Below are 10443 nucleotides of genomic sequence, written 5' to 3' on the forward strand. Positions count from 1 at the left end.
AGGTGCCAAGGTTGAGGAACCCTGATATATATGACTCTTTTATGATCTATTATGGGCAGATCGTGATTTATTTAGCACGACGTGACTGTGGTTCGTTGCATTAACTCCCAAACAGCAGAGGGAAATACCTAAACCACGCCCATTCTCAATTATACGGGGAAATAAATCTGAAAGAGCCAAGACCCTCACAAAGAAGAGGAGCGACTTTTGGAAAGAAAGCAGGATGTCCTATCGCCACCCTCCCCCTCGAGGACGGAGACGCACCGCTGCCAGAAGATTAATGGCGGGCCGCAACTAGAACTTCCGGTGAAAACGGTAACCGCCGATGTACTTGCTTTTCTACTGGCTCAAGGCCCTTCTACCCCATGGCATCTCTATGGCGAGCCGCCTTCCCAATGGGAAAATGCAATACCGGAAGCGCCTGTGAGTCACGTGACGATTTCGGTCGCGAGACCTCTTCCTGTGCTGGCGCTGCGTGCCGCGCTTTCGTGTCTGCTGGAAAGCGAGCGAGTGAGTAAAGTCTGAGTGAGGCAACCGGCGCCCGTTTCTGAGTGAGCGGCGGGAGGGAGGGAGGGAGGGAGCAACCAAGCAAATAAGCAAGCATGGCGACATCTTCGTAATATTGCTTACATTTTCCTAATCCAGCATCCCGGTGATGTTACGGAGCTTGCCTCCAGCGAGTCCCAACGAGCTTCCCGAATAGGTGTAAATATAATCCCTAAAACTGGGCGCCCTCGTGATATGTCGGACTACAAAACCTATCATGCCCAGCCAGCATGCTGGGTGGAACGCGTCCGGAGGGGACAAGGGCGCAGAGTAGACCACGTGGTCACGAGGGACAAGAATCCACCGCCGGGCGGCTTCGCTTTTCTTCTCCTCTCCCCCTAAAACACGTGGGCATTAATTCCACCGAGACTCAGCAGATACTTTGATTTCCTGAGTATTTATTGGGAAGCAAGTTTCCCTGCGCTCCAGAGGCTTGCTTTCGCAGGTCCCCTGGCTGGGCGAAATCTGGCGTGCTCTTCTGGGCAGAGCTTCTGATATGTGGATGCTCTTTGGAAGACTTCGATCTTGCACAGGGCTCTCCTTTTTTGATTAACTTAATTCTCTTTCTCAAGTCCAGACTCCTGTGATTGATTATGTGCCATCGTTTTTGACTCCTAGTGGCCAGATGGATAGATAGACAAGCTCCTCTGTAAGGAGGCTTTATTACCAATTCTGATGTTGGTCCTTAAAATGGAATTTTTGTAGGATATAAGTGAGAGCATATAACTTTGTAATTGTAGTATATAGCTGAGAGCATTTCAGCTGGAGCAGGCTGAGAATTTATACTGTATTACATGACTTTGCCCACTGTGGTTTATTTGTCTCTGGTGGGGCTGTATCATAATCCATGTGAGTTATAAACCATGATGTATAGCTTGGTGTGATGCCAGAGATGTTTGGTTATACAATGGATGAAGTGAAAGCTAAACAAACCATATTATGGCTTAGAACAATGCATGAGCTCAGCTAATGATTGGTGTTAAATTAACTCTTATCTGTTCCCCCACCTCAAATATATGGAATTGGACATGATACATGTTTCTTGGTGAACTACTCCTTTCTTCTTTTGACTTCTTGCTTTTTTTGCCTTGTGTTCTATTTTTGCATCCGAGTATCTGTTTTTTAAAATGAAATGAAGAAATGAAAGCCAGGCAAGGAAGTCCAGCTGGGCAGGATGTTGCTGCAATGAATAAACAGTATTCCGCCAGGTGTTTCTGAATCAGGTTCAGAGTCCGTTCAGGTATGCACTGGAGTCCGGTGCTAGGTCTGTAGAAGGAAGTCTAAGGAACTGCATTGCTTCTTCAGTTTACTCCTCTTCATGGGCCGTGCTGGTTGAAGTATGGATTGAAGATGACGGGGCAATGGTGTAATGCAACAGTAGGATTTGAGGTTGTAGAAGATTGAATTAATGATCCAGTGTCATCTATGCTTACTCCAAGCATTAAACTGTTAATTGGAAATGGGGTGTTTTAATAATTGTTTTGTCTTTCAGAACATCTCCAAAAATAATCAACAAATGAAACATCAACAATGTTTCACAGGCCGCTGTTTCAGGTAACCATTTTGTAGCTCAGGAGGCATGCTTTTATCAACAGAATATACGTAGCTCAGAGTTGAACTGTGGAGTCCTTGGTGTTCTCTGAGCTTGGTTGTTTTCTTGCAGATGTTTTGTTACCTAACTAGGTAACATCTTCAGTGAACAGCACTGAAGGTGTTACCTAATTGGGTAACGAAACATCTGCAAGAAAACAACCAAGCTCAGAGAACACCAAGGACTCCACAGCATGCTTTTATGAAGGATAATTATGTTTACTGTTTATATCTTAGTATTGTTGGGCTTTTTGTGTTGGACTGCCCCTCCCATCATCCTTAAACAGTATGTCTAGTGGCTGGATGGATTTGGGGTTATGGAGGCTGTAGTCCATGGGGAGAGGTTGGATTATGTCAGTCCTTCAGGGAAGTGCAGATCAGGAAACTAGAACTATTGAGATAGTCTATAACAGTGTGTTTCAAGCTTGGCAACTTTAAGATGCGTGAACTTCAGCTCCTATTGGCTGGGAAATTCTGGGAGTTGAAGTCCACACAGCTTAAAGTTGCCAAGCTTGAAACACACTGGTCTATAATAATAAAATCTTGCAAGCCTGAGTATGCTTCTTATATCCCAGTGAATCAGGGAGGAGTCTGCTGAGTCTCTTCCTAATATTCTTTCCCAGGACTTAAGGAACCTTTCAGCCCTCTTTACTTATATAACAGTTATTACCTATTTCCCTCAGGGTCATCTCCCTGATTACCTATAGATTAGATTTCTTTTAAAGCTGGAGTATTTTAATGTGTGAGAAATAGACTTGTAAAAAATAAATTTGCATGCTGCTTGTTCACTCACTCGTTTTCCCTTGTGGACCAGAGGAGTAGCATAGTAAGCAAATAGCAGTTTGAGAAAAAGCAATAGTAATAGCTCCTGGCCATTTATATCTGTTCTGTGCTAACGAGAAAATGGCAGGAACATGAGGAACAGCAGTCACTAGCAATGGTAATAAGGAGGGAATAAACTTGGAGGCACAAGAACTAAGGGTAGCTTGCTCAGGCCCATCCCCACACACCTCTCCACACTCCAAACCTGGAGCCATGGAATGGTGCAGGCAATTGAAATGGCTGCTCTTTGTCTTTCTTTCTCTAGGTGATGCGCCAATTTGTAAGACATGAATCCGAGGTCTCAATAACCCTAGAAAGATGTAAGTAGCTTCTCGAGAGACAAGAAAGGGGACCTGGCTTCTTAGAGTCATGTGGTGGCAGTGTGTCTTTAATGGATCCTTCTTTACCATCTGGTGCTGATGTTTTGTTTAGCTTTAAATCGCATCCAGCTGCTGGGCCGAGTAGGACAGGATCCTGTCATGAGACAAGTGGAAGGAAAAAACCCTGTCACAATTTTCAGTCTAGCCACCAATGAGATGTGGCGATCGGGAGACAGCGAGGTTGTTCAAGGAGGTGAGTGTGTGTGGCAGTAGCTTGTTGACCATTTTGGCATTAAACTGAGTTATTCATGGGTCCGGTCTCCTTTGAGACTGCACAATATCTGTTCTGTGAAGTCACTAATATGCATGAACCTGTGCCTTCTTTCCCATGCGAGTCTCTAAATTACTGTCCCCTGGGGCCATTGGAGCAAGCGAGCAAGTAAAAGGTATCCCTTTCTTCCAGTAGGGATATTTAAATGTCTTTGCCATTTTGGAAAGCTCCCAAAATGGGATTTCTCCTGGATTCTTGGGCTCAAAATTATATTTCTGCCAATCACAAGCTCTTAGCTTTTAACTTTTAATGACCCCTTTTAATACCTTTTCTCACTGCCATGACCTGCTGATGATTCTCCAAGTCTTGGAGTCTTGTCCTAGAAATCAGCTGATGACTGTACAGAAAGCTGCCGCTGATCATATGGTGAAACTATGCCTGAATGTATTTACATAGTATTTTTGTCCTAATAATTTACTTTTAAACTAAGAAGACCTTAGATTTACTGAGAATATGATGGCAGATGATTTTTTTTCAGTTGAATCATTCTTCAAAAGGTGAGAAACACTTCAGGCTCCTGCAGACAGCTTAGCCTGCAGCTCACTTACTCACTGAAAGAATGTAAAGTGTAGTTTTGGTGAATTCCACCACTGCTGCTATTTGCTTCTGGGAAACCAATTAGGAAAGCCAACTTTTTCAGCTTGGAGGGACTGCATTTTTTTCTTTACCTGCTTGATATTGTAGTGATGCCATTGGTTATGCAAGACCAAATGTGTGCAGTGAGGTGGGAGAAGAATGCAAGGGAGGCTTAAGACCTCAAAACCTGAATAATCATGTCACCAAATCTCAGATAGTCTGGAACTGCAAACTGGGGTCTGGGATTATGGTTGCCTATCTCTGCTATAGCCCACACTCAGGAGAAATGCAGGATCTCTGGATGTTCTGAAAATCTTTTCTATGTTTCATGTGACCTAGAGGATGTTACGCAGAAGACCACATGGCACAGGATCTCTGTGTTCAGGCCGGGGCTGAGAGATTTAGCTTACCGGTTTGTGAAGAAGGGGTGAGTTGATCTGAGACGCAGGTGTGGGGTGAACTTTCAGCGGCTTCATTCAAATAAGAGCTTATTTCTAGCATTTCAGGTTCATAAATTATGTCTTACCTGATACTGTCTGGGAGGAGCTGGCCTTTGTCCAAACCCCAGTCATCTGCCCAATGATAGACTCAAAGGGTGGCTGTTTCTTATTTATTTTGCACGTGCCACTCTCTATGGTATTCTGGTCATTGGTACTGCTCTGTCTGCTGGAGCCAGACTTGCTGAGTTGTCTGGGGTAGAAATGAACAGTTAGCTTATGAGATGTATTTTCTGCTGAAATTCCATACAGCAAAGCTTGTCTCTTGTTGGGGGTGGTGGTAAGAGGGAACATTAGGCTGCAGCTGCCCACCATTTTTTTTTTTAAATGTCCCTGGGGGAAAGAAGGAAATGAGGTGGATGCTAAGAGGGGCATATGGTGTGTTGTGGGCCTGATAGGATTATTTTGGCAGCCCCTTGTGTCCAAACAGCCTTGGCTATAATCCTTAAAATCCTCTTCTCTGATCTTCTGTAATTCATGTAATTAATTAACATATAAGAAGCATGCACTGATGACAGCAATTAAAATACTGATTTAATTACAAGGAAGTAATCTCACAGTTAAAGATGAAGGCAAAAGATTTACAAGATTTGAAGGGAAACCCTAACTCTTATTTAGACCAGTAAGATATTTTAAATCAAATAACCCCATGTTTAGCAGAGTGTTAACCCTAGCATGAGCCAACACATTCCCAACAGCTGTCTTTGAAGAAAAATCCTTTATTCTTTAAGACTCTGTCTTTGTTGATAGGAGCAGTTGAAAATACAACCTATGTATAGTTGTGCTGCCCATTTTATAAAAATGCACAGCTGCATTAAATTTCTAAATCATTTGGGTTTGTGTTATGTACAGTTGCTGTTAGCCGTCCGGTATGATTCGGTTTCTTTGAATATGGCCAAATTTTGTTTTATTGCATGTAAAAACCCACTGTAACCAGCCGTATTGTTTATTTGATTATTGTTGTTTATGTTCTTTAAGCTTTAATGTTTGCCTTTTTCAAGTGAGATTCTGGCTCTTAACTGTAATAAAGGACTGAGTGAAAGGTGAAGGCTGCGATTAATATGCCATTATCTGTATGTTTGGCTCCTGACAGTGCTCGGATCTACGTGGAGGGGAAGATTGATTATGGCGAATATATAGATAAAAACAATGTGAGGCGGCAAGCCACAACTGTCATTGCAGGTAAAAAGTTTTGAATGCAAGAGCTAAAAGTGTAGGGGTGTGTTGCTGCGTAGACCTCTGTGTTGCTTCCCTTTGGGATTCTCCTGATAAAGCAGTGTTGTCCAAACTTGGCCACTTTAAGATGAGTGGACTTCAACTCCCAGAATTCCCCAGCCAGCCATGGCTGGCTGGGGAATTCTGGGAGTTGAAGTCCACTCATCTTAAAGTGGCCAAGTTTGAACAACACTGTGATAAAGTTACACAGGATTGGGCCATACCTTGAATTCCCAGTTCTTCCACTAGATGTCTCTCCTGGATGCTCTTCCTAAAGAAGTTTAGAGTAGGAACACAAAGTTCTTAATGCAGTGTTCCCTGGTCAGACGTATTCTGAGGTGTGTTAAATTACAGCCCCCATCCTCCCCTGCTACCCTACTCCATGCTGGATTGAAGACTATGGACGTGGAAGCCCAACATATCTGCTAGATACAGGATAGGCAAGATTGCTCTCTCAAAGCACTGATAACTGAGAACCTGGGTGCACTTTCTGCTCCTGGCAGAGGCTGAGCAGGTTGTGTTTGCTTTATAAAGGAAAGTAAGCTATGCTGAATGTTCAGATGCAGGCATGCAGCAGGAAATACTTGAATGTCTGCCTAAGCCACTGATTATAGCTTTTCTCTTAACTTTCTGCATTCTCTCTCTGCTGGGCTTAGTGTTACGAGAGAGAGACTTGAAAAGCAAAGGAAGGAGGAAGGAGAGATTTAAAGAAATGTGGGTGAAGGAAAGAAGGAAAGCATGTCTTTTCTTTTTTTTTTTATGTAATTTTTTTGAATATTTTTTTTACAAAATTAAAAGCTATAAAAAAGTGAAAAATATAGTGTAAAGAATTTGAGAGGAAAGATAGAAAAGATAGAGAAGTAGAAAAGAAAGTGAACAACGCAAGAGATATTTAAAGAAGTGACTTCTGATCTCCTTTGCAGCACTTACAAACATAGTTAACTCTATGTCCACCCTCCCAAATTATACAACATAATTCCCTTCTTCCCATGTATACCCCTTTTTAATCAATAGATCCAGAAATCATCAGTTCATTTTTATCCATTTTCAGCCAAAAGTCCATAGAGGGTTTCCAGTCCTTTATAAAAGTGATTATTGTTCCCTCCTTAATCAAACAAGTCAATTTAAACATTTCTGCCATCTTCGCGATCCATTCCTCCATGAAAGTACATCTCTTTAAAGAACTGGAGTATGTAAAGGAGGCTGTAAGTAAAGGCAGGAGAGGAGGCATTGATCAAAGGTCATAGATCAGGCTAGTCAGGATTCTGGAGGTTTCTCATGTGTGATTTAACTGTGTTTTAGTTTTTCTTGTACCCACCAGACTTCTCTGGGCAGCCATAACTTAAAGCAACAGTTAAAGTAAAACCCACTGATAATGAATAGGCCGGGTTGTAATACTGAAGTATGCCATACTGTGCAAACCTAGATAATTATGTGTATGTATGTGTGTGTATTTTTTTCTCCCAGCAAGGCTTGGTACAAATTATGGCTTATTGTGATATGTGAAGTCAGTTATATAATCTACAGTGGGCTCTCAGCATAGAGTCTGTCCCTCCCCTTCCAAACATCTCTTAATGTCCTGGCAGGACAAAAGGACTTTTTACAGATTAACTGATGCCTTGCTAAGTGACAGTACCTAGCCAAGCTTGGCTGATCTCAGAAAGCTAAATGGGGTCAGATGAGTTTAGGATGTGGGTGGAAAATCACCAGGGAATCCCACAGCTGGAGGGTAGATCGACTTTTTGCCATCACACCTTCCTTTAGTGTAAATTTAACATCCAAACACCAAAATGAACACAAATGAACAATGAAAACAATGCAATGAAACTTTGGGAAAGGTGGATTTATTGTAATGGTGTAACAAAAAGGTTCTTCACGCCTCCCCTGGACTCTGTCTGCACCTCCCCAAGGGAGGTACTTCTCAAAGTTTGGGAAACCCTGGGCTAGACTGAGAAGTTCAAAAAACATTCTGGAAGATGGAAATGCCAAACACTTCCACACTGTTGCCAGAACAACTACACGGACGCATACATTTAGGAGTGAGCATGACTTGAAGGAGACTACATCTTTACTCCATTTTGTTAAAGAGCCCAAGGTGGCATACATTTTTCTCCCTCTCCATAACTACCTTTGTAGTTATGTCTGTTCAAAGGCTGATGGGCAAGAGAAGAGAAGGTCGCAGTGAGCTTAGTGGTTGAGTGGAGGCTTGAAGTTGGCCCTTCCAAGTCTAATACCATAACTACCATTATTCCATTGACTTTCTTTTTAGATGACTTACAGTAACTAGCCTGCTGGACACCTCTAAGCAGGGAGCTGATCCTCACCACAAAAAGAACACAATGGTTACCAGAAGATAGTTTCCATTGTGGGTTTTATAATAGTGCAGCTCACGGGGCTTATACTGCATGCTGATGAATTCAGAGTTGTTTTTATATTGGCCCCCCCAACCCCTGCAGTTAGTAGTGGAGAATATGGAATGTACTTTGAGCCTGGGCTGGATGGCTGACTAGACATATGCACCATAGCTTTTACATGCACCATAGCTAGATGATATGGTGCATGTAAAAGATTCCAGTATTCTTAAATAAAAATAGTCTGTAAGGCAAGGTGGAAAAGATCAATCTGAAAAAAGGTCACCAAATTCAGCAACAGAGATACGTATTGTGGTCTAACTCAGCTTCTTGTGTTCATGTATCTTCAAATGTGTGATTGTGTCTCTTATTTTTTGCACTTTCAGATAACATTATTTTCCTGACTGATGCTAAGGAAAATTTTCCTGAGTCGGCTTAAAGAAAAGGAATGAAGCAAATGGGTTTTGGACTGTGGGTTAAGCTGTTCATTTTTTTGTAAGCTTTTCCTAATACTATAATCATGTCTTTGTCGTATACCCTGGTAAAAATAAGTTTTTGTAAAAAGAGGGGGACATTTACTTATTTATTCCATTTCTTACCCACTGCAATCAAGACATTCTTAGCAAATTAAGATCATCACAACAGAACATCTACGGTACAATTACATAACAGTAAACAGTTCTAAACATTTACACCACAGATGCAGTCATTTTTAAAAAACAGCAAAAAGCAGTGATAATAGATATCTATAAAACAAAAGCCCCTTAAACAACCCTGTTTTTAATAATTTCCTGAACCCGAGTGTAATTTTTGCTTTGTTCAGGCTTTTGACATCTGGGTGTCTCACTTCCTCAGAAAAACCTTTTCAGGAAGGTGGGAGAGAGAGATGGATTATTGTTCGATTCTTTGTTCTGGCTGCTTTGCTCTGTAAGTGTGATGTGATGGGAGTTAGATGAGAAGTGTGGCTTTGCTGATTGGCCAGGCCCGGAGCCAAATTGGATAGCAGCATTGATGACATAACATCATTTCTGTATTCGAGGTAGACTCTTGGCACGGGCCCCACAGCCAGTCGAGAAGGGGTGTGACCCTTGTAAGGGTGCTGCTGTTACGATTCAAAAGTTTTCACTTCTCCAGCAAGCATTGCTTCCTGAGCAAACCCCTGTGTAAAACTTTGCAGTGCTGTTTAAGGCCAGCAAAGCTACCATCTGCAGAACTAGAGCCGTAGGTCAAGACCAGATGCTGTGATTGGAAGTAGCTCTCTCCGATGTTGTTGCCTGACCTCCATCCTTTCGCTTAGCCCTGAGTAATTTATGGCTGTATGGGGCTCCCAGAACTTATGATGTTGTACCATGGCAATTCAGCTAGCCCTTTTCCTTTTCCTTTTCCTTTTCCTTTTCCTTTTCCTTTCCTCCCTCTTTCTCTTTCTCTTTCTCTTTCTCTCTCTCTCTCTCTCTCTTTCTCAGACATGCTAAATATCTAGTAGGCTTAATATATTTATTTTGCTAAAATATATCCTCCTTTGCAAAAACTGGCCTACATTCAGAATGTCTCTGAAGGCTTCTCAAAATAATTAAAAGGAAATCCACCAACACAAAGGCTGGGCTGTAGAAAGTAATATGGACTAAAAGTGTCTCCCTCTGCACTGGGCTAGCCTCTCTCAAACACAAGTGGGGAACTCTGGGGTGATTGTTACACCTATAGTATATTTTGGGGGGGGGGACTTCAGGTTGGAAAAGAGCCAGCGTAGTGGCTAAGATGCTGGAATTGGACTGGGGAGATACAGGTTCAAATCCCCACTCAATCAAGGAGCTTATTGGATAACTTTCGGCCGGTCACCCTTCCATCGATCCATTTGGATTGTTGTGGGGTAAAATAAATAAGCAAATTAAAATCTGCCCTGTTGCTTTGTGACAGGGGCTGAAAGTGTAGCCCATGCTTTTGCCCAAACAGGCTTTGAAACTGGTGTTTTTAGGACCCAACGCATCAAGAGAGACGTAACTGGAGAAGCCAGTCTAACTCGTATATCTTAGACACGGAGACTGGGGCCCCAGCTTGTCCCCAGCCTGCAGTCTTCTGAAGCCAGTGTAGCTTCATGACCTTTCAATCTTCCTGTGTGCCTTCCTTTCTACGTTATCCCATGCACTCCTTTCTTGCCTCCAGGCCCTCACTGATGGAAGTGACGGCACCAGGGAGCA

At 42.5% G+C, this 10443-nt stretch overlaps 1 protein-coding gene across 2 annotated transcripts; it reads left to right on the forward strand.

The window, feature by feature from the left end:
- The first annotated feature begins 365 nt into the window (after positions 1-365).
- Positions 366-8814, forward strand: SSBP1 (single stranded DNA binding protein 1). 2 transcript variants are annotated; one of them, XM_007439201.4, is made up of 7 exons: positions 366-510; positions 2039-2100; positions 3224-3278; positions 3391-3531; positions 4525-4612; positions 5776-5864; positions 8635-8814. In XM_007439201.4, exons 2-7 carry the CDS (start codon positions 2077-2079, stop codon positions 8685-8687), a joined length of 450 nt encoding a protein of 149 aa, XP_007439263.1. In that variant the 5' UTR covers positions 366-510; positions 2039-2076; the 3' UTR covers positions 8688-8814. The 2 variants fall into 2 exon arrangements, with proteins under 2 accessions (XP_007439263.1, XP_025029562.1); XM_025173794.2 differs by lacking the exon at positions 366-510 and adding an exon at positions 533-551.
- Positions 8815-10443: the final 1629 nt, after the last annotated feature.

Source organism: Python bivittatus, unplaced genomic scaffold, assembly GCF_059951505.1.
Source record: "Python bivittatus isolate LINGU-HERP-01145 unplaced genomic scaffold, Pbiv_v1 ctg000330_np1212, whole genome shotgun sequence".
Classification (NCBI taxonomy): Eukaryota; Metazoa; Chordata; class Lepidosauria; order Squamata; family Pythonidae; genus Python; species Python bivittatus.

Coding starts and splice junctions, on each gene's coding strand:
- SSBP1 (XM_007439201.4), top strand. CDS start 2,077: ATGTTTCACAGGCCGCTGTTTCAG. Junction 3,279..3,390: donor CTCAATAACCCTAGAAAGAT/GTAAGTAGCTTC, acceptor TGTTTTGTTTAG/CTTTAAATCGCATCCAGCTG. Junction 3,532..4,524: donor CAGCGAGGTTGTTCAAGGAG/GTGAGTGTGTGT, acceptor CATGTGACCTAG/AGGATGTTACGCAGAAGACC.